At 45.4% G+C, this 24,772-nt stretch overlaps 1 protein-coding gene across 2 annotated transcripts in view; it reads right to left on the bottom strand.

Moving 5' to 3' along the window:
• Positions 1-24,772, bottom strand: part of DISP3 (dispatched RND transporter family member 3) — a 179,167-nt gene that overhangs the window by 92,570 nt on the left and 61,825 nt on the right. For both annotated transcript variants that reach the window (XM_073585053.1, XM_073585052.1), the window contains exons 2-3: positions 1,360-2,292; positions 702-921 (exon numbers count right to left, since the gene is read on the bottom strand). In XM_073585053.1, coding sequence (XP_073441154.1) covers positions 702-921; positions 1,360-2,287 — 1,148 coding nt within the window. In that variant the 5' untranslated portion in view covers positions 2,288-2,292. The remainder of the gene's footprint in view (positions 1-701; positions 922-1,359; positions 2,293-24,772) is intronic.

The raw sequence follows: 24,772 nt of genomic DNA on the forward strand, positions 1-24,772 counted from the left end.
GGGCAGTATTATAGTAGTTATATTCTTGAACACAGGGTGCAGTATTAGAGTAGTTATATTCTTGTACATAGGGGCAGTATTATAGTAGTTATATTCTTGTACATTGGGGCAGTATTATAGTAGTTATACTCTTGTATACAGGGCAGTATTATAGTAGTTATATTCTTGTACATAGAGGATAGTATTATACTAGTTATATTCTTGTATATAGGAGCAGTATTATAGTAGTTATATTCTTGCACATAGGGAGCAGTATTATAGGAATTATATTCTTGTACATAGGGAGCAGTATTATAGTAGTTATATTCTTGTACATAGAGGATAGTATTATACTAGTTATATTCTTCTATATAGGAGCAGTATTATAGTAGTTATATTCTTGCACATAGGGAGCAGTATTATAGTAGTTATATTCTTGTACATAGGGAGCAGTATTATAGTAGTTATATTCTTGTACATAGGGGTAGTATTATAGTAGTTATACGCTTGTACAAAGGGGCAGTATTATAGTAGTTATATTCTTGTACATAGGGAGCAGTATTATAGTAGTTATATTCTTATACATAAGGGGCAGTATTATAGTAGGTATATTCTTATATATAGGGGGCAATATTATACGTTATTTTCTTCTACATTGATGACAGTAGTTACATTTTGTAGATTTTGTATTTTTGGAATACTACTATATTATATAATACTACCTTGTAGATTCCTTTGACAATATGCTTATGTAGGAGATGACAAAGTTTTGAAACTTCCTGTGCTGCTCTTCCCATCGATCTTCCACTGAGTAGTAATTCGGTAATGGAGCGCCAAACAAGATTTCACTTCTCAAAAGCGAGCTCTTTAAGTTTTCTGTAGTGAGAGCCTCATCTACAAACCAGTAGAACTCCGGATGGGTCATTGCCAATTTTAGTGATCCTTAAAAAAAAAAAAAAAAATATTAGTCTACATAGAAAAAATATACACCTTATAGACTATAGACTTCGCAGCCAATGTATACCGGAGACGGATCACCATATTTTTGTGGAGCTCTGATGGTGCCAATATACCAGAGAGAACAGTAGAGTAACACATATTAATGAACTGGAGGGAAGCAAGCTACTTTTTGGACAATTTGTTAGAATTCTTCCTATTAGTGAACAGATCATTAAAATTTTTGCAATTTTATTATTATTATTATTATTATTTTTATATATTTTTGGTTGCCACACATCTTGATCCAGTATAACATGGCCACCATTAGCAGGTATGTAAAGCCTCTAATAAAGAGTTGCTGGGAAGGCTGGCAAGGTTTTCCTTGGTTGGGTTGATGTTTTTGAAAAACTGATCTCCAAAATAGAAGGTGAAGAGACTTACCGTGTACATTGGCCAAATCTTGACCCATTCCATCGTAGTAAATTTTTCCTCCTTTTTCAGTGGGGAAGAAGTAAGTGAGAAGAGAACTTGGAGGTGAGCAGTAAGAGTATGATCCAAGCGGTAGATCCTTAAGAACCTCATGAGGTTTCCAACAAAATTCCCGGAAGTGTGGATGATCCATGATCTTCCTCTCAATCTTGTGGATGGTCATCAAGCGTTCCTTTGTAAATATGTTATTTTCCTCATCTCCTCTGGCTAAGAAAATAAGCTCAATCCGCCAATGCGCATGGCTCTGAGTGTTAGGAGTCACGTAAACACCTGAAAACTCCTTAACGGAAGCCCCACGAGGGTGACGGGACTGGTTCATGGCAGAGGACAAGGTCATTGAAGAGTCGGTGGCTGTGAAATTAGTTCTCTTCTCTGTACTATTGTGCCATATAGAGTTCCTTTTAACCCTTATGGGATTATCAGCCTGAGATGTGTTCAGATGGAGCTGTTGAAGCTGCTCGAAGATTAATCGTTGCAACGTTTCGGAGGTGAAATCTGCTACGTCCCTCCTGTTCCTCCCCCAAGTGCCAAACTGGGATTTCAGAGCAAGAGTGAGTGCATCGAACCTTTGGGAGGACTCGTGGTTGCGTATCTCAAAAGCATTGTAAGAAATGTCAATGTCAAGGGTAGGGTAATGTACAAACATAATGATGGAAAGGACCACAGGGACTAGACATCCTAAAGCCAAGAGAAAGGTGGCACAATAAACATTTGTGAATATCCATCCCACTATGTTCCAAAATTCACAGGTTGGCATGGAATCGTATAAAGGTTTAGAAGTCCACTGGCAAGGGTTACAAATGGGTGATTTGAAGGACATCTCATCGTCTTCATCATCATCAAACCAAGCATCTTGTAACAAGGGGTCATCTGTGTCCATAGTCCCTGAAGAGCAAAGGACATGAGGAAAATCCAAATATTAATACAAGATGAGGAACATGATTAGCAAAGTAATATTTTACAAACATTACAGAGAAAATGGATCATGTATAAATGACTACATTTCTACTGCCTTCAACAAGAAGTCATCATTAATCACTTATGGCCAAGAAACTTCATGGCTTCTTTACTGGAGGGTCTAAGGATGACTTTGGAGTAACATCTGAGAAAATTATGGTTCCTGACATAATAGTTCCCCTACTAGCTTAGTCAGCGAAATTAAGAAGTTGGAGTCTGTGGTTTGGCTTACCGACTCCACAGCCCTGCCTGAGAAGATTGTCTTCAACCAAAATTTGGGAAACATAATTTTTAACCAATGTTTATGGTATTTAATGCTAATAAAACAATGGAGACATAGACGGAGTAGGGGTTCATTTTGGACAGTCACTTATTGTTAGGATGCACAAAAATAAGGCAATCATAAGGCCGATATGTCAACCAGCAATCAGCTGCTATCTGCAAGGGAACATTAAGGGAAGTCTTCAATCATCCAACAGTGCCCCCAGAGGGGACATTAAATATTACATGTAGTTTATTAAAACTGTGTAAGGCAATAGACATGCTGAGTCCTCCAGAAGATCTTTTGTTGAAGACTTTCACACTGGAAAATAAATGGGGGCTCAGAAAAAATATTGGGTCCCTGGAGCTCCAGCGATGGACAATCCATCTAGAGTGTCCTATGCAGCATTGCATTAGTCCTTGCTGTTAATGCCACCGATGTGCGCAATTGTTAAAGTGGAGTTTACATTGAATAGGTGGGACCTCCAGCTTTTTGCGCTCTGGGGCCCTCGGTAACTCATTCCAGCACTTCAAAGGTTAATTAGAAATGGCAACATTCTCGCTCCTGTATACATTTATTGCTTTTTTTATACAATTTGCCAGGGACTAAATGTCAGCCGGATTCCTGCTTTTTGCAGCTGCATTTCCATTACAGATCTCTGCTCGCTACAATAAAATCTAATCAGTTGACGCACCAGAACCTTTCCTGGCCTCCTGATTTATATATGCATTGTGCAGAAAACAGGACCTGATTTATGGCTACAATATTTTATATTTACAGATACAAGGACGCTTATCTAAATGCTGGAGGAATAAAGAAGAGCTTCTCTCTGCACCCAGAGATTCTGCAACTCTGCACAAAGAACAAGGCATTATATGGCTGGGATATGCTACATATAAAGTAACATATGGCTGGGATATGCTACATATAAAGTAATAAATGGCTGGGATGTGCTACATATTAAGTAATATATGGCTGGTATATGCTACACATAAAGTAATAAATGGCTGGGATGTGCTACATATAAAGTAATATATGGCTGGGATATGCTACACAAAGTAATATATGGCTAGAATATACTACACATAAAGTAATAAATGGCTGGGATATGCTACATATAAAGTAATATATGGCTGGGATATGCTACATATAAAGTAATAAATGGCTGGGATGTGCTACATACTGTATAAAGTAATATATGGCTGGGACTTGCTACATATAAAGTAATTAGATGTGTGCCCGATGCTTTCGCATCGGGAGGGCAGTAACATCACGATGGGGGCAGCTTTGTGGCGCTGGGGGTGGCGGCCCACCCACTTCCGTGCAGTCACAACCGGCAGGAAAGACTGTGTTTTGCGGCATGTATTGGAGATGGTGTGCGGCGTCACCAGAGGGTGGCCGCACCCAATCTCCAGCACAGGCCTCAAGCCGCGGTCTTTCCTGCCGGCAGTGACTGCACAGAGGAGGGTGGGAAGGCAGCGGCAGGATCTGGCGTGGGTAGTCAGGCGGTGGGTCCTGGCAGGGGTCCGGCGGCGGCATCCCTCTCATTACTGCCCCCTCATTACACCCCTCTCACAGCTGGCAGGAAAGACGGTGTTTTGCAGCCTGTGCTGGAGATGGTGTGCGGCGCCACCAGAGGGTGGCCGCACCCAATCTCGAGCACAGGCCTCAAGCCGCAGTCTTTCCTGCTGGCTGTGACTGCACAGAGATGGGTGGGCAGGCAGCGGAGGGATCTGGCGCGTGTAGTCAGGCGGTGGGTCCTGGCGGGGGTCCGGCAGCGGCTTTTCATTACTCTCCCCCTCATTACACCCTCTCATTATACCCCTTTCATTACACCCCTCTCGTTATATCCCCTCGTTACACCCCTTTCACAGCTTCGTGATCGCAGCGACGGCCTGGATCCGAGCGGCTGCTGGGATGCCAGCAGCGGTCGGGATCGCAGCGGCGATCGGGATCGTAGCTGCGTCCTGGATCCCAGCGGCATCACTTGGGTGTTCCAAAATGGCGATCGATGTACTTCCGGTGCGGCGCAGTGGATTGTGGGATTCGGGGACATCCAGACGGAAGTGGATGACAGACAATTTAAGGCAATTATATATATATATATATATATATATATAGATATATGGCTGGGATATGCTACATATAAAGTAATATATGGCTGGGATATGCTACACATAAAGTAATAAATGGCTGGGATGTGCTACATATAAAGTAATATATGGCTGGGATATGCTACATATAAAGTAATAAATGGCTGGGATGTGCTACATATAAAGTAATATATGGCTGGGATGTTCTACATATAAAGTAATATATGGCTAGCGTATGCTACATATAAAGTAATATATGGCTGGGATATGCTACATATAATGTAATATATGGCTGGTATATGCTACATTTAAAGTAATATATGGCTAGGATATACTACATATATAGTAATATATGGCTACAATATGCTACATATAAAGTAATATATGGCTGGGATATGCTACTTATAAAGTAATATATGGCTGGGATGTGCTACATAGAAAGGATACGGCTGGCATAATATAATATACTGCCAGGATATGCTATATATAAAGTAATACAGTATATACATAGCATATGCCATACACAAGGCATTAGGCTGGTTTCACACTTGCGTTTTTTTTCGCGGTATTTTAGCGCTAAATAGCGCATGCGTTTTTTTTTCCTATACTTTGCATGGGATGCGCTTATGTGCGCATACACATGCGTTTGTACGCGTTTTACCGCACATGCGTTTTTTTGCGGTATGCGCTCGGGCGCACAAAATGCAACCTGTTGCATTTTTTGGTGCGTCCGACTTGCCTCAAAAAAAACGCATGCGCGCGCAATGCGTTTTTTTACAGCAAGACACCCATTATAGTCTATGGGTGCGCATATGTGCGCATTGGCATGCTTATGTATGCGTTTTTTTGCACATGCGTTTTTTTTTGTTAACCATGGAATTTAGGGGTTTGGGTTAGAGTTAGGGTTAGTTAAGGGGGTTTAGGGTTAGGGTTAGGGTCAGGGTTAGGGTTAGGTTTAGGGTCAGGGTTAGTTATGGTTTAGGGTTTGGGTTAGGGTTAAGTATGGTTTGGTTAAGGGTTAGGGTCAGGGTTAGGGTTAGGGTCAGGGTTAGGGTTAGGGTCAGGGTTAGGGTCAGGGTTATGGTTAGTTAGGGTTTAGGGTTTGGGTTAGGGTTAAGTATGGTTTGGTTAAGGGTTAGGGTCAGGGTTAGGGTTAGGGTCAGGGTTAGGGTTAAGTATGGTTTGGTTAAGGGTTAGGGTCAGGGTTAGGGTCAGGGTTAGGGTTAAGTATGGTTTGGTTAAGGGTTAGGGTCAGGGTTAGGGTTAGGGTCAGGGTTAGTTAGGGTTTAGGGTTTGGGTTAGGGTTAAGTATGGTTTGGTTAAGGGTTAGGGTCAGGGTTAGGGTTAGGGTTAGGGTCAGGGTTAGGGTTAGTAAAGTCATGGTTTGGGTTAGTGTGAGGGGCCACCTAATGTTGGAAAAAAACGCAAACGCGGTAAAAACGCACTAAAAACACATACAAATGCATAAAAACGCTGCGTTTTTTTCATGCATGCTCATAAAAATGCTTGAAAAAAACGCAGCAGTTGTATGCTTTTGTATGCGTTTTTTCAATGCGTTTTTTTGCGGGAAAACGCGCTGCAAAAAAAAGCAAGTGTGAAACCAGCCTTATATGGCTAGGATATGCCACACACAAGGTATTATATCACTAGGTATTTTATATGAGGAACCTGCTTGTAAATGGCTGCTCCTAAGGCTAAGTTCACACTAGGCGTATTTGCTGCGTTTTTATGCTAATTTTCAGCTGTTAAGCACACTACCCAAACCCATTTCCCTTACCAAGGGATTGGTCACACTTTAAATATCAATGAAACATACTGATCTTTGTAGATAATACGCTACATCTAGATCAAAAAAGTGTGATAGAAACACTCATTAATTCCAATTTTTATTTCAACATATAAAATAAAGTGCCTCATACCATACAAAAGATCAAAATTTAGCGAATACAAAAGTTAAGGAACATGAAAGAGAGACATATATTGTAAGCTGCATATCAAAATTGTGCATAAATATTTTCTGCAATTTCTGTGGAATTATATTAGAAAATATAAGACAAAAAGGTATCATTGAAAACACACCATATAATTATTATACAGAGATAAATTATCCTCTTTAAATTTAGTTTTATATTTCTCAATAAAATCTTCCTTTTTTCATAGATATTGCAACAAACCGCATGGCCTAATTGGTAGTGATTCATATGAAATAGATTCAAATTAACGCTACACTACTAACAAAATAGAATAGTGGAAAACCGCATCAATTTGTAAATTGTATGCTCCGCATATATAGAGATACTCCTCTTATACCATAGAGAGAGTGCCACCAAAGTTTATCAACCTTCTATTTTGTTTATATATTCATTGGAAAAATTCCTTATAGCATAATCATTCTGCACAAAAAAGACAAAAGGCACACTAAGGCAGTTCCCGATACTGCTATGTGCTTTGCACAATGCAAAGTCTCATTAGAAATGCAGACCGAAGCAAATAGTTACAGCTGCATATACTGCCGTTGCTTTGCACATAACGCTACATTATATCACGGATCACAACCAGACATATCAATCATATTATAAATGTCTCATAAATATATATTACCTGTTCCCAGCTCTTGCCACATAAATGCCAAATGGCCCGCTAAAGATCCTAAACCCCGACGCACGTTTCCCCCTGGAGGAAGCATTGACAGCAAAAATGCTTAGTGTGAACTTAGCCTAAATGTGTCCATTCACCTCTGCATCACTGATACTTGCATGCAGTGATCTAACAGTCCAATGTGTGTGCCTCTGAAATGAATCGTCCCATGTGCCTGTACCAGAATTCATCTGATCTGCGATATAGTGAGGTCGCTCAGTGTAGACGACTTAGGTGACAGCGGCCACATGCATTGGAGTCAAAGGGGCTGGATTCTGCCGCCTCTCAAACTGTTCAGCCATGATTTCCTTATGACGTGGGAGAAGTAAAGATATGCCAGGCTGTTCGGGTGAATCGATTGCCTCACAGCTTCTCTACTGACCTGTCGATGATCCAGTCTCCATATCGGCTCTTCGAGGAATGACCTTCTTCACTATTTCACCTTGTCTGGTCGCGACATCCATTAGGGATCAGATTCGGATCTTCACGCAGAGTGAAAATAGAGTCATCTTACTGTCAAAATTATCATCTTTGGACATGACAGCCAGGTGCTAAACTGACCTAGACCTGCCAACTGTCAGTCTCACATTGGCACCGGCTCGGCACACGCGCCTCTGATGGCTCTATATAATTGATCTCGCAGCTTCCAGCTCAATGTATTTAATAACCATGAATCTATTCGAAAGGAGGCAGCGTCTCGTCTTTGGGGGTGATCCGGCCTCAGAGTTCTGCTCATCCTTGTAGTATGTAAAATAATCAATGAAACTCGATGTATTCTCTCCACTCGTAACAACGTGGCTGTTCAAATCAGGAGAGGGCTGTCTGCAAAATGCAGGATGACAGCATGGCTCTAATGAGCTCCTCCACCAAGCACAGGTTCATGGCTGCAAATTAGTCTCAGTCTTGTTCTTAGTGTCGTTTCTGGGAGAAATGTGAATTACACTTGTCGTATGTCTGCCGCGCTTCTGACACAACAGATGCTTCTAGGATCAAGGACACCAATCTAATACATGTACTGAGAAGGGAGTGCGGTATAGCAAGGCCAACATGCCTTCGGATGAAGGTCTATAGTCTTCTATGAACAATTCCGAATACCTCTCCCATAGATAAACATAGAGGAAGCACCACGGCACCAGTAGCAGTCATCTCGCATAGATACCCATACAGGGGGCACCACGGCACCAGTAGCAGCCATCTCCCATAGATACCAATGCAGGGGGCACCACGGCACCAGTAGCAGTCATCTCCCATAGATACCCATAGAGGAGGCACCACTTCACCAGTAGCAGCCATCTCTCATAGATACCCATACAGGGGGCAGCATGGCACCAATTTCAGCCATCTTCCATAAATAGCCATAAGGGGGGCACCACGGCACCAATAACAGGCCATCTCCCTTAGATACCCATACAGGGGGCACAATTTGTGGCAGAAGGCCACAATCATGTTCCAACTATTTAAATATCTCAGATTTTAACCTGGAAGGTTTCTGTGAGTGACACAGGAAACTTTTTACCCATAGCCAGACCCCTTTTTCCAGGTTGCACCCCTCCATAACAAGCGCACCGTGCACAAGAAGCCTTCTGGAATTATTGCCTTTTTTTATTTTTTGGGATGTTTTGGCACTGGCTCAGAAATTTATCAACTCTTACCCGAGTCCTCTTTTTCCAGGAGTCTTCCAGTTCTGGGCACCACATTTGAAAAAAGACAATGAAAAACTGGAGCAAATTCAGAGACGAACTACCAGGATGGTGAGCGGATTGCAAAGTATGTCCTACAAGGAACGGTTAAAAGATCTGGGAATGTTTAGCTTGCAAAAAAGAAGGCTAAGGCTGGGTTCACACGTAACGGAACTCTCGCGGAAATTACCGCGAGAATTCCGGAATTCCATTCCGTGGGAAAATCACATTTTAAATTCCCGTGATTTTCCCGCGGAAAAACTAGCATTTTGCAAGCGTAATTAGCTTGCGGAATTGCTAGCGTTTTCCAAGCGATCTGGAGCATCGCTTGGAGAACGGATTGACAGGTTGGTCACACTCGTCAAACATAGTGTTTGACGAGTGTGACCAACATTTTACTATTGAGGCCGCCTATGCGGCATCAATAGTAAAAGATAGAATGTAAAAAATAATGAAAAAGAATATTGTTATTCTCACCTTCTGACGTCCCGCGCAGCCTTCCCACCTCTCTCCACGCTCCCAGTCCCAGTAATCCTTTGCGAGAATTACCGCGATGACGTCCGTTCTCGCGGGATCGCGACGTCTCGCAGTCATTTGCGATGACGTCGCGCGAATGACCGCGAGACTTCGCAGTCCCGCGAGAACGGACGTCATCGCTCGCAAAGGCTTACTGGGACCGGGAGCGTGGAGAGAGGTGGGAAGGCTGCGCCGGACGTCGGAAGGTGAGAATAACAATATTTTTTATTTTGAATTCTATTTTTTACAGGGATATGGAACCCAAAGCCCGGAGGACAGTCTCCTCTCCTCCGGACCATGGGTACTATCCGCAACTGTTCTGCTTACTTTTCGCATGGTGTGCACAGCCACATGCGGAAAGTAAGCAGAACAATGCATTCCTATGGGTGCGGGATCGCCGCGATTCCGCGAAACTAATGAGAATGCTGCGTTTTTTACCGCTAAGCGATTCCGCCGTGGTAAAAACCGCAGCATTACCACAGCATTGCGGAATCCCATAGGAATGCATGGGATGCTTATTTTTCACGTTTTCGCAGCAAAATCGCGCGGTTAAAACCGCCACGGAAACGTGGAAAAAACACCACGTGTGAACTCAGCCTAAGAGGAGACTTAATAGCTGTCTAAAAATATCTGAAGGGCTGTCACAGTGTAGAGGGATCATCCTTACTCTCATTTGCACATGGAAACACGAAAAGCAATGGAATGAAACTGAAAGGGAGAAGATACAGATAGATATTATGGAAACTTTTTGAGCAATGAGTGGAACAGGCAGCCACGAGAGGCATTGTACTTACTTTGTCATTTGAGAACCTAGTGACCCAACCAGAGACACCCACTTTTGGGTGGCTTATAGGTAAATGACACCCCTTTGACATTGGACTTTCCCTGAAGTGCAGACTGAGGGACCACCCTGGTATTAACCATTTTACCCTTGTAAAGGTGGGCTTGGTTTCCCAAAAACAAATCCTCAGGGTCCAACATGTGATCCTTGAGCCTCATTCAGACATGTCAGGATCAGGGCAGGGGGATGTCATTCAATATAATAATGTGGCAGGAGGTCAGGGCAGGCAGCAGACAAGAAACAAGATCAGGAGACGAGTCGGAGAAAGAAGAAAACTAAGTAGACCACCCTTGATCAGAAAGAACCCTAAAATAGAAACCTAATTGGTCAGACAGAGAGCAACAGGAGAAGGTCCCTTAAGTATTCCAGAAATGGTGTTAGTTTCCGTGCAATCAAGTGGCAGCATCAGAATTCCAAGAAAAGAGAGAGTGTCAACTGTTATGAACGGTGGAACACTCTAAATAAAAATATAAATAAAGTATGTTCGCCGCTCGGGGTCCACCGTGCGGTGGATGGAAAAACCGCAGCTAGGAGATGACAGAGCACTATGGCGATAGTGTGCACAGGGTTTGATTTCACCCAGGTGCCACAAGCAATCTCTGTTGAAGACACAGAGCTGCTATAACAAATAATAAATAACGCAACGCTGAGCCTGTTATCAGCACAGGGACTCAGCGACACACAATTGGTAAAGGGTCACGGGAGTAGCCAAGACCGACTGTTAGTGTGAATAGCGTTGCTACTGCCAATGCACAACAAAAGGCTGCTACAGCAGCGCGGCGTAGAGGAAGCCGCAATATAACACCGCAGTAACGCTGGCGCGATGTTAGACGCTAGCAGGTGTTGCTGTGAAGCTATGGCATGCTGGCGCTAATACTGGCTCTAACTCAGTCCCTCACACATTCGTAATATCATAGAAATGGGGTTTCAAATGAGTCATTCACCAGATCATGCATCCATCAACAAACACACAGCCATGCGTGCCTTTTATAGCAAACGGGATCTTACAGAAGTCTCCAGAACTCTGAGCTGGACCAATGGAATCAGGAGCAGGACCTGAGAACCTGACTCCTGAACTCCAATGGGAGATTGTCCCACGAGCATGCTCAGAGGATGGAATGAAGGACTTAGCCTCCGGAGAGAGTTGCTGCAAAGCAATCCCCACTGCAATCTCTTCTGCAGTGGACAGAGAGCAGGAGACTGCAGAATGTGAGGGTCTAGATTCCTGCATAGTAAGGGCAGAAATCTGACTCCTAACATCAACAGCCAGGTGAGAAAGAGATGGAGCCAGTTGATGGACAGTGGTAAGGAATCATGAAAACACTGATCAATTAACAGATTCCTCTGCGGTAAAACTGAAAATGTAAATTCCCTTTAATGACGCCATCCTGGCAAAATGCACTCCATAAAGACATTCCTTCTGGAGTTGTTAGAACAGGGGTGAGGAATCTTTTTTCTGCTAAGGGCCATTTGGATATTTATACCATCCTTCGGGGGCTGTGCAAACTCCGCCCACAAAGTACATCCTGACTCAGGCAATAGTGTCAGGACGTAATCTTTCATTGTATAATCTTCAGTGTTCAGTAGTGAACACTGCATGTGTATGCTCACAGAGCAAGAAGAAATTAACAAGCTGGTGGCAGTCAAAATACAACTCCCTGCCAAAGCACTGCAGTCCCTTAGAATCTGCCCGGGTGCTGGACAAAAGGTCATTAAGGGCGTTAAATGGCCCTGGGCCTGAGGTTCCCTGCCCCTGTGTTAGAAGGACCTACAGAAACAGGCTGTTCTGGTCCTGGGACCTCCTGAATCACCTGGACTTTTTGCAGGAACAAGTGGTTCATTTTCTAGCAGCCCCCCACCCCCCGCAGATGAAAAAAAGTACTGCACGGCTCTAAAATAATATCAATGGGCGATATGTGTAATTCACAGACATGTGGGGTCTTCCAGAAATAGACAATATTTGTAGTCCACTCTGAATGGGGGATGTAATTTGGAATCCTGGGTTGTAATGGGGTCTGTTTACCATACCAGGCCGCCGCTTTAAGACACTGATGACTCATCCTGATTACAATATATGCTATCGTTCACACCTTGTGATTGTCATCCCCTCTCTGTAATGTCTCTATGACTAGGTTGTTGGTAATTTATGTAAATTCTTTGCACTCCCTCTGCGAACCGGCACTTGTGATGTCTCCACACCTTGCCCTTCCACACTTTTGTTCTGAGATCTGACAGTTCTACGTCAAAAGATATTTCTAGAGTCAGAACTGACTAAACTTTAAGCATTTGGCAAGAAGAACGCAGATAGTTTAGTCTGCGAAGCCAAAGAGGAAACTTTCTATTGTATTTTTTAGAAATATATAATTGATGGGTATTTGTCATATTCTAGGCTTCATATTTTCAGGAAAAATAATCTAACAACACCTCTCTACCCCAAAAAATACTCCCAGAAGAATGATTTTTTTAAGCAACAGTATATGTGGCGCCCCTGAGGCTGTTGCCACAGAGGTACTGCACCTCCTCCTGAGGTGTGGAATCCCACCATCCAGGTAAGGTGGAGACACCTGACCACACTCCAACACCTGCACCCCACACCACAAAGTAGTGTAGCAAAGCACCTTCGGCAGCTCCCTGCTTTGGGTATAGTAAAGCACCCATTGGTGGCTCCCTGCTTGGAACACGAAACGTGCTGGGAGGTGGGTGGAGTTAGTTTACATTACAAGGAGCGGGAAGAGTTTAGGATGAGTAGTCAGGAGTTGGTCAGAGAGTTGGAGAGAAGAAGATCCCCGGAGAGAGGGATAGATGGATGGAAGTGCTGCAGCAGATCCCAGTGACCTGGGTCTGCTGGCACAGGAAAGGAAGAGAGAAAGAGCAACATAGACTGAAAGCCTGACTCTCCATAGAAAGAAAGGTTAGTACGGAACGTGAGGAGTAAAAGAGAACAGAGGACATGGGTTAGAAGAGAACCCTTCCTAGAAGTTCTAAGCGCAAGGCCGGGGCCCGGTCCCCGAGGTTGTATGGATACTAATGGTCCTGCAGCAGACACCAGAGGAATAGAAGTAGTGACCACATTATTCCCACACCAGACTTGGGGGTACAACAGCAACTGGATAGTGAGCCGGGACTTAGTAGCAAGGAGTCCCTGAAGCAGGCTACAGCTGTCTGCCGTACAAGTAGAGTTCATAAGAACATCGGACAGGAGGAACTCCAGTGTAACTCAGTACTAGGAGTACTTCATTTATAGCCGCTATAAGAGGTGACGTTCAGAAAGGCACATGTTGGCGGAGTGTTGGAAAGGAGTAGTCCATCTGGCCTGGAGGTTGACTGAGTCCCTGACCCGGAGGACACGGCACGGAGGCAGGCACCTGTTTGTGCAGCAGACTGTGAGTAAAGCTTTGGAACTACATGCCCTGGTGTCCTCCACTCATTCCTGTGCCAGCCCGTCCAGCACTGCTACATCCCTTGTGCCAAACACTACACCATCTCTTACTCTGCCCTGGGACTACAGCCCTGCCTGTGGAGGGCTATAACATCATTGCTGCACCACACCATCTGTTCCAGAGGATCTGTCTGCAGCGTCGGCTTACATCTCCATTGCCGAATACCACAGGTGGCGTCACGAATCACTTATAAACTTTCACCACAATAAGCACACTGCCACAAACCCCTTTTACAATGGGCACCCAGGGCCACGAGCCAGGTCCCAGCTGCCGTGACATCTCCCATTGAAGCTCATCGGGCCCGGTACCGAGTACCCCACAGCCCTGGGAGGGCGACCCATTTTTGGCGTCATGAACATGATAACGAGACCCGATGCCATCAGGTTCTGTGTGCCTAAGGCTCAGATCTTTTGAAAATGTGCAGAAGACCTAATTTAATAGACTGTAAAATGAACACTAAAAATGGCCGCCGGCGCGGTGAAGAAGGGCGTGACAACCTGGGTGGTCCTAGGAAAAGACCGCAAACTGTCCTGGGCCTCCCCTGTCTGAACTTCTATGCGACAGCAACATGGCCCACCCCCGAGGGGTTCGTATACTGGAGGAGTAGGGAGAAGACGCCGCCCTCAGAAGGAGGGGCGAGAGCCAGTGGCGGGAAAAGAGCCCAGACAGGAAGAACGCCAGAACGCCATATTGGAAGGAGAAGGGAGGAGGCCTGCGGAGCGCGAGGAAGTTGAGCCGAGTCTCCCCGACGCAATGGCTGAAGGCTCTGACCCGGCTTCCAGGATGAACTGTCAACAGATAGAGGAGGCGACTGCCCGGTTGACTAACGAACTGCGGCTGAAGCAGGAGGCACTCTGGAAGTGGCAGCCCGCCATGAAGGGGCCTACACCCGCGGTACCCCAGTCACCGGTACAAGCCGTCGCTGCACCGGATCTTCCCCAGGCAAACCTTGTAGAGCCTGTGACCGCTGCAATACCACCGGCAGCGTCCCCTGCAATCTCTCCGTTACCACCGCCGCTGTCTGATGCTTTGGGAGCTGAAGCAGAGGAAGCGGAGTTCCCGTCTGGACCTGACGCAGCAGCGCAGGTCCCACCGGAGACCCCGTGGACCAGACAACCACAACTACCACCGCTACCCCTGTGGATACCCCTGCAGCTGCCCACCGTCTCAGGCCTGCACCAGAACCGCAACACCGCCAGGAGGCACCAGGTATGGCTGTCGGCCCTGAAGTTAGAGAAGCCACTGGACAGCCGCCGGACAGGTGGTGCTGAACTTGCTTTGGAACCGGGATATCAGTCCCCGGGGGGAAACATTTGAACCCCTGACAGTGGTGTCGCGGTCCACGGTGGGCAGGGGCCGGTCCCGGGAGGAGGAGGAAGGTACAAGGGACTACTGTCAGGAAACCATCCGCCAACTGGCAGCCGAGCAGCGGGAGAGAGAACAGCGGAGGTTGGCTGTGCTGGGCCCTGACCTGGACCGCAAGGAGAGAGCCCGTGCGGGTCACTATGGGTCCTGGGATTCGGCAGGATGGGGCCAGGTCCTTAATGTGACTCACGAACGGTTTGGCTTCATCGCAGACCCTACACGGATATTCGACCTGTTCTTTAGCCGGAGAGATGTGGAGTCTCATCTCTAGAAAGGACACCCTGCTCGAGACCTGCAACCGGGGGAATATGTGACCTTCACACGGCATGAAGGGCTCCGTGGTTGGTACGCTTTAAACGTACGCCAGATACCAGAGGATTTCCTCGCCACCTTCAGGAAGGAAAAGGCCTGCACTTCCCCGGTACCTCCCACCATGATCACCAAAACTGTGTTGGTACCCATGCCCGTAAGCCAATCTGTACCAATCCAGCGTCCCTGGGTACCAGTCACCACCCCTGCTGTACCTCAGGCAGCATCCTTGATCACTGCAATCGCATCTGGAGGACACCTAGAGCATCTCCCCTGGAAGCAGCCCAAACAACCAGCTTCCAGAACCCCAGGAGGGGATCATTAGCCATAATCTTGATTTGAACTAACTTTTGTTGCCCAGGAGGGTATTAGCAAGTTTCCATTTTTTTTTCTATTTTTGATTATGATGTTTATCTGTTGATCCAGTTGTTGCCCAGTTTGATTGGCAGCGTTTTTCATACTTGAACTGTGGAGATCATGGACGCTGAGTGATCCAGAACAGTCATTGTAAATAGTTTGCACCTCTTTAGGTGCCTTCTCTTCATTTTACATAGGAACCTTTCCCTTGGAACAAGGACTACCTCGTTATAAGGACATTTCTAGACATGATGGCCGGTCCAATGTCTATTCTTTGAACTTATGAATAATGCTTAGTATTTTTGAGCAAGAAACTAGAAAGTGATAATGTGTAGTAAAAGTATTAATGACAGATTTTATAGGGTCCAATTGAGAAAGAAGTATAGTGAATGTTTTACCATGTTTGAATAAAGATGTGAGAATAGAGTAAAAATATGCAGATGATGAATCAGACACCAGATGTCACTTAAGGGTAAGAAGAAGAAAAGTAGAAAATGTGAAAGATAACAGAAAAGCAATGTGTTGCTAGAAAATGTGTTCTGATAGTGAATTTGCTTCCATAGCACTTTGAATTAGGTAGCATAACTTTAAATATAGACAGTTAAATTGTTTGTAACGTTCAAGAAACAGTGCCTCCCACATTGGGAAGTTTAGTATAAGACATGTTCATTATGCAATATAAAAAGTTGTATGTTCCTGTATTGTCAACTTTGTTTGCTTGCAGCCCGCGGACATGCTGTGTTTAACGGGGGGTATGTGGCACCCCTGAGGCTCAGTCGCCACAGAGTTACTGCACCTCCTCCTGAGGTGTGGTATCCCACCATCCAGGTAAGGTGGAGACACCTGACCACACTCCAACACCTGCACCCCACACCACAAAGTAGTGTAGCAAAGCACCTTTGGCGGCTCCCTGCTTGGAGTATAGCAAAGCACCCATTGGTGGCTCCCTGCTTGGAACACGAAACGTGCTGGGAGGTGGGTGGAGTTAGTTTACATTACAAGGAGCGGGAAGAGTTTAGGATGCGTAGTCAGGAGTTGGTCAGAGAGTTGGAGAGAAGATGATCCCCGAAGAGAAAGATAGATGGATGGAAGTGCTGCAGCAGATCCCAGTGACCTGGGTCTGCTGGCACAGGAAAGGAAGAGAGAAAGAGCAACATAGACTGAAAGCCTGACTCTCCCTAGAAAGAAAGATTAGTATGGAATGTGAGGAGTAAAAGAGAACAGAGGACGTGGGTTAGAAGAGAACCCCTCCTAGAAGTTCTAAGCGCAAGGCCGGGGCCCGGTCCCCGAGGTTGTATGGATACTAATGGTCCTGCAGCAGACACCAGAGGAATAGAAGTAGTGACCACTTTATTCCCACACCGGACTTGGGGGCACAACAGCAACTGGATAGTGAGCCGGGACTTAGTAGCAAGGAGTGTTGTGAGTTCATTTTCCCCTTCGTCACTGGGGTCTGGTGAACTCCCTATTCTGGTAAAGGAAGGTAATGAGCCTGATTATCAGGCACCTGAGTCTAATGAGGATGACTGGCTGAGTGGAGTCACGGACTGGATATAAGGCTGCCGACGCCCTTCTGCCCTGCGGGTGATTTCTCTGTGGACTTCTAGGACACCAGTCTGATTCCTGCTCCTCTCAAACTAAGTTTTCTGTTTTGCCTGTTATCTTTTGGTTTTGTTTTCCTTGCTTTTCAGTATTCTGCCATTCCCTGTTGGGGTGAGCTGAATCTCCTTTTGCCTGTAGCTCTGTCTTCAGTATATTCCTGAGTACTGACATAGCTTTTTTGAAGCCTAGCGTCTTCAGGGCCTTTTTCACTGTCAGTCTGTTGGCTCTTATTTTCATAGGGTTTTTCACGGATTGCAGACAGCAGCCTTCCTGTCCTTTTCTATCTAGTTAGCTTGGGCCCCTCTTTGCTGTCTATCTTTCTGTCTGTGTTAGTATTTTCATCTTGCTTCACCGTCATTATATGTTGGGGGCTGCCTATTGCTTTGGGGTCTGCTCTGGGGCAGTTTAGATTTCCCCTTTCTTTCTTTAGGCCTATTTAATTCTCCGGCTGTGATCGAGGGGTCTAGGGCATCGTAGGAACCCCCCACGGCTACTGCTAGTTGTGTTGATAGGTTCAGGGGTCTGCAATCGGTTAGCTGCCAACTTCTCTGGTTTTCTGGACTTAGCTAGCATTTCTGTTTTTTGCCTCCTACGGTGACTCAATCATAACAGAATCACCCGCCATACCGCAGATCCTAGGGTACTCAATAGCAGGAAAGAATTGTGTTTAAAAAAAAAAGTGTGTGTCTATTCTTTCCTCTATATCTCTGAGGCCGTTGGGGGAATTTTTTTTTCTCTCAATGGAGATAAAGCAATTGTCTGATCGTGTGGAGCAGCTCGCTGCGGAAGTGCGGGGAATTTCCGCCTACCTTGCTCATTCGCATACTGTTGAACCAAAGATCCCTACACCTGATGTATTTTTTGGGGATCGATCTAAATTTTTGAGTTTCAAAAATAATTGTAAATTATTTTTTGCCTTGAAGCCTAACTCGTCAGGGAGCTCCGCGCAGCAGGTTAAAATTGTCATCTCTTTGCTGCGTGGCGATCCCTAGGATTGGGCGTTTTCTGTGAAACCAGATGATCCTATTCTGACTAATGTGAACGCATTCTTTCAAGCTTTGGGGTTGTTGTATGACGAACCTAATGCTATTGATCAGGCTGAAAAGACCCTGTTGGCATTGAACCAGGGTCAAGATTCTGCAGAGTTGTACTGTCAAAAGTTCCGAAAGTGGGCGGTCCTTACTACCTGGAATGATAATGCCTTGGCTGCTCTCTTTCGGAAGGGTTTGTCAGAAGCCGTAAAAGATACTATGGTGGGATTTCCTGTTCCCTCTGGTCTGGACGATTCTATGTCATTAGCCATTCAGGTTGATCGGCGTTTACGTGAATGCAGGATTGCACGAGAGGTGTTGCCACCGGTTGAACAGACGTCTGAACCTATGCAATGTGATAGAGTTTTGTCTAAGGCGCAACGTCAGGAGTTCAGAAGGCGTAATAAGCTGTGTTTTTTCTGTGGAGATGCCTCGCATATTATTTCTGTTTGTCCTAAACGAGAGAAACGCTTTGCACACACGTTTTCTGTTGGTGGTGTTCAACCTAAGTTTCTTCTGGCAATTACTCTGATCTGCTCCCTGTCCACATTTTCCGCCAAGGCTTTTGTGGATTCGGGAGCAGCGCTAAACCTAATGGACTTGGATTTTGCTAAACGTTGTGGATTTCCGATGACACCTCTGCGGACGCCAATCCCTTTGAGGGGGATTGATGCTACTCCTTTGGCTAAAAATAAACCTCAGTTTTGGACCCAGGTGGTCATGCGGGTCGCCCCAGACCATCAAGAAAATTGCAGATTTTTGGTATTGAATGGTCTGCATGATGCCGTTGTTCTGGGGTTTCCCTGGTTGCAAATTCATAATCCAGTTTTGGATTGGAAATCTGTGTCTGTGGTGAGTTGGGGTTGTCGGTGTGCCTTTAGTGAGGCTCCGGTTTTTTCCACCTCTCCTCTGTCACATGATGTTCCTGACTATTTGGCGGACTTTTATGATGTATTTAGTGAGAATGAGTCTGCGTCCTTGCCTCTTCATAGGAGTTATGACTGTGCAATTGAACTAAGCCCGGGGTGTAAATTCCCAAGGGTCGGCTCTTCAATTTATCTGTACCCAAGCACGAGGCTATGCGGTCCTATATTAAGGAGGCGTTGGAGAAGGGTCATATTAGACCATCCTCTTCACCCTTAGGTGCCGGGTTTTTTTTTGTGGCCAAAAAGGATGGTTCTTTAAGGCCTTGTAGTGATTATCGTGCCCTCAATAAAATTACTATTAAATATCAGTATCCGTTACCCCTGATTTCGGATCTATTCTCTAGAGTTAGAGGTGCTTGCTGGTTTACCAAGCTTGACCTCAGGGGGGCATATAATCTTATCCGCATTAAGCAGGGGGATGAATGGAAGACGGCGTTTAATACTCCGGAGGGACATTTTGAGTACCTGGTGATGCCTTTTGGGCTCACTAATGCCCCTTCTGTCTTCCAGTGCTTCATGAACGATATTTTCCGAGACTTTGTCGATAAATTTTTGATTATCTATCTGGATGATATTTTGATCTTCTCCAAGGATTGGGATACTCATGTGGAACATATTCGGACTGTGTTCCGGATCTTGAGGGAGAATTCCCTGTATGTCAAAGGATCGAAATGCCTTTTTGGAGTACAGAGGATTTCATTTTTGGGATTTATTTTGTCTCCGTCAACTATTGAAATGGACTCGGCCAAGGTACAGGCCATTTATGATTGGGTTCAGCCCACTTCTTTGAAGGCCCTCCAGAAGTTTTTGGGTTTTGCTAATTTTTATCGGAAATTTATAGCAAAATTTTCTAGTATTGCCAAGCCATTGACTGATCTGACTAAGAAGGGTGCTGATGTGTTGAATTGGTCTCCTGAGGCTGTTGCTTCCTTTCAGGAGCTGAAGCGAAAATTTACCTCCGCCCCGGTTTTGCGGCAACCTGATGTCTCACTCCCGTTCCAGGTAGAGGTGGATGCTTCTGAGATTGGTGCAGGAGCTGTTTTGTCCCAAAAGGATCCTGTAACATCTAAAATGAATCCCTGTGCTTTCTTTTCCCGAAAGTTCTCTCCATCTGAACGTAACTATGATGTGGGGAATCGGGAACTGTTGGCCATGAAATGGGCATTTGAGGAGTGGAGACATTGGTTGGAGGGAGCTAAACATCAAGTTGTGGTCCTCACTGACCACAAGAATTTGATTTACCTAGAGTCGGCTAAACGCTTGAACCCTAGACAGGCTAGGTGGGCCTTGTTTTTTACACGTTTTGATTTTGTGGTCTCTTTTCTTCCTAGAACTAAGAATGTCAAGGCAGACGCCCTCTCTAGGAGTTTCTTTGCTGATTCTCCTGTGGTGACCAAGCCTGCTACCATCTTAGGCGAAGGGGTAGTTCTTTCTGCCTTCTCGCCCGATTTGAGACTTGCTCTGCAAGAGTTCCAGGAGGACAAACCTGAGCGTTGTCCCAGTGGAAAGTTGTATGTTCCTGACCAGTGGAAGAAGAGAGTGATGTCTGAAGTTTATTGCTCTGCATTGGCTGGTCATCCAGGTATTTTTGGTACTAGAGATCTGGTGAGTCGCTCTTTTTGGTGGCCCACCTTGTCTCATGATGTCAGGAATTTTGTGCAGTCCTGTGGGACTTGCTCCCGGTCTAAATCTTGTTCTCGCTCTGGTGGGTTGTTGATGCCTTTGCCGGTCCCCAGGAGGCCATGGACCCATATTTCAATGGATTTCATCTCTGATATGCCGGTCTCTCAAAGAATGACTGTTATTTGGGTGATTTGTGATAGGTTCTCTAAGATGGTTCATCTTGTACCACTCCCTAAGTTGCCATCTTCCTCTGAGTTGGTGCCCCTGTTTTTGCAACAGGTGGTTCGCTTACACGGGATTCCTGAGAACATTGTATCTGACAGAAGAGTTCAGTTTGTGTCTAGATTGTGGAGGACTTTCTGTTCCAAGCTGGGAATTCAGTTGTCCTTCTCCTCTGCTTTTCACCCTCAGACCAATGGGCAGACAGAAAGAACAAACCAGACCTTGGAATCGTATTTGAGATGTTTTATTTCCGCTGATCAGGATGATTGGGTTTCATTTTTGCCCTTGGCCGAATTTGCTTTAAATAATAGAGCTAGTTCTGCCACTTTGATGTCACCTTTTTTTTGTAACTTTGGGTTTCATCCTCAATTTTCTTCAGGGCAGGTGGAGCCTTCTGCCTGCCCAGGTGTTGACACTGTGGTGGAGAGAATGCACCAGATCTGGGACCAAGTGGTGGATAAGTTATCTCTCTCCCAGGAAAAGGCCCAGCGGTTTTCCAATCGACATAGGACCATTGGTCCCCAGTTTAAGATTGGTGATATGGTGTGGTTATCATCAAAAAATATTGCTATGAAGGTGGCTTCTCCTAAGTTTAAGCCTAGATTTATTGGACCTTACAAGATTTTGGAGATTATTAATCCGGTCTCTTTTCGTTTGGCTCTTCCTGTCACATTTAAAATCCATAATGTGTTCCATAAGTCCTTGTTGAGGAGGTTTGTTGAACCAGTTGTTCCTGGGGTGGCACCTCCAGACCCTGTATTGGTTGAAGGTAACATGGAATATGAGGTAGAGAAAATACTCGATTCCCGTCTGGCTAGACGGAGACTCCAGTATTTGGTTAAGTGGAAGGGTTATGGTCAGGAGGATAATTCCTGGGTCTCTGCCTCTGATATTCATGCCAAAAGATTGGTGTGTGCATTTCATCGGGCTCACCCTGATCGCCCTGGTGGCGTGGTTGAGGGTTCGGTGACCCCTCCTCAAGGGGGAGGTACTGTTGTGAGTTCATTTTCCCCTTCGTCACTGGGGTCTGGTGAACTCCCTATTCTGGTAAAGGAAGGTAATGAGCCTGATTATCAGGCACCTGAGTCTAATGAGGATGACTGGCTGAGTGGAGTCACGGACTAGATATAAGGCTGCCGACGCCCTTCTGCCCTGCGGGTGATTTCTCTGTGGACTTCTAGGACACCAGTCTGATTCCTGCTCCTCTCAAGCTAAGTTTTCTGTTTTGCCTGTTAGCTTTTGTTTTTTTTTTTTGTTTTCCTTGCTTTTCAGTATTCTGCCATTCCCTGCTGGGGTGAGCTGAATCTCCTTTTGCCTGTAGCTCTGTCTTCAGTATATTCCTGAGTACTGACATAGCTTTTTTGAAGCCTAGCGTCTTCAGGGCCTTTTTCCCTGTCAGTCTGTTGGCTCTTATTTTCATAGGGTTTTTCACGGATTGCAGACAGCAGCCTTCCTGTCCTTTTCTATCTAGTTATCTTGGGCCCCTCTTTGCTCTGTCTATCTTTCTGTCTGTGTTAGTATTTTCATCTTGCTTCACCGTCATTATATGTTGGGGGCTGCCTATTGCTTTGGGGTCTGCTCTGGGGCAGTTTAGATTTCCCCTTTCTTTCTTTAGGCCTATTTAATTCTCCGGCTGTGATCGAGGGGTCTAGGGCATCGTAGGAACCCCCCACGGCTACTGCTAGTTGTGTTGATAGGTTCAGGGCTCTGCAATCCGTTAGCTGCCAACTTCTCTGGTTTTCTGGACTTAGCTAGCATTTCTGTTTTTTGCCTCCTACGGTGACCCAATCATAACAAAGGAGTCCCCGAAGCAGGCTACAGCCGTCTGCCGTACAAGTAGGGTTCATAAGAACATCGGACAGGAGGGACTCCAGTGTAACTCAGTACTAGAAGTACTTCATTTAAAGGCGCTAAAAGAGGAGACATTCAGAAAGGCACATGTTGGCGGAATGTTGGAAAGGAGTATTCCAACTGGCCTGGAGGTTGACTGAGTCCCTGACCCGGAGGACATGGCACGGAGGCAGGCACCTGTTTGTGCAGCAGACTGTGAGTAAAGCTTTGGAACTACATGCCCTGGTGTTCTCCACTCATTCCTGCGCCAGCCCGACCAGCACTGCTACATCCCTTGTGCCAAACACTACACCATCTCTTACTCTGCCCTGGGACTACAGCCCTGCCTGTGGAGGGCTATAACATCATTGCTGCACCACACCATCTGTTCCAGAGGATCTGTCTGCAGCGTCGGCTTACATCTCCATTGCCGAACACCACAGGTGGCGTCACGAATGACTTATAAACTTTCACCACCATAAGCACACTGCCACAAACCCCTTTTACAATTGGCGCCCAGGGCCACGGGCCGGGTCCCAGCTGCCGTAACATCTCCCATTGAAGCTCATTGGGCCTGGTACCGAGTACCCCACAGCCCTGGGAGGGCGACCCATTTTCCTAAAAAATAATAATAATAATAATAATAAAAATTACCCGACAATAAACAGAACAGTCTTGTAGAAATTATTCAAGTATTACTCCTTCACCTCTTGGCTTTCCTTAGGGCTTATAGGTAGGGCTTATATATAAGAATGGGGGCTTAGCTTCCGTGGCAAGGGAAGAAGTTTCTGCTGCAGTATGCTGCCTCCCAGAAGGAAGCAACATGAACGTGTCCAAAGAAATATGTAACATCAGCTGATCAAGAAGGATGATAGGATGATATTCTGAGACTTACTCCTTTTTAGGTCATTGTATTATGTTTTATTCCCCTGGGAAACGTGTACAGATAAAGTGCCCTTGAGGATAGGACATGCAGTTTGCTATGTAGGCAGCACGATATACACAAGAAGGAATAGACTAATATAAAGTATTGTGGGACAAGTTTTAGTATAAAAGGTAATATCTTCACTTTCATTTTTGCTTATTTTGGGGTTAGTGGTCCAGCGGGCGGTCCTACTCACTGATTGACAGCTATCTTTTCAACACCCAATGAACTCCTAAGCAGAGAGCTAATTTGCAAATTTTTTCCCAAAAACTATTTCCATATCAGCATTTCTTCTGTGAGAGCCAATAACCCTCGCGTGATATCATATAGAAACCTAATACTCACCGAGCTTGGTACTTCCCCACTGGAAATTTATCCCAACTGGTGCAAAAGAAAAGCAGGGTCGTCACTCATTAGCAATCATTTAGCTATCTGCTTTCCGTTGAATGCTGAAAGGTTAGTTGCCTTCCACCAGTTTTGATCCATGTCCGGCAAAATTTATTTATAAGCTATACTGATTCTTTTCCCACAAGCCTGTTATTCCAGTGTGCTGGCTCCAGGACAAGGCTTTGCTTCCTTCTTCTATGGCTCCCTCTGTACTAGTTCAGTTTGGTTACCAGACTACAGACACCTTTGACATCATCACCAAAGGCTTTCTAAGGCCGGATCACAGAGCTGCTTGAGTATTCAGGAGAGTGGAGCACTTAGATTTCACATGCTCTTGCCGGATTAAAGCTATATTCATATTGT

This window comes from Dendrobates tinctorius, unplaced genomic scaffold (assembly GCF_039654945.1).
Source record: "Dendrobates tinctorius isolate UK_male_01 unplaced genomic scaffold, ASM3965494v1 ptg000086l, whole genome shotgun sequence".
NCBI classification, from domain to species: Eukaryota; Metazoa; Chordata; class Amphibia; order Anura; family Dendrobatidae; genus Dendrobates; species Dendrobates tinctorius.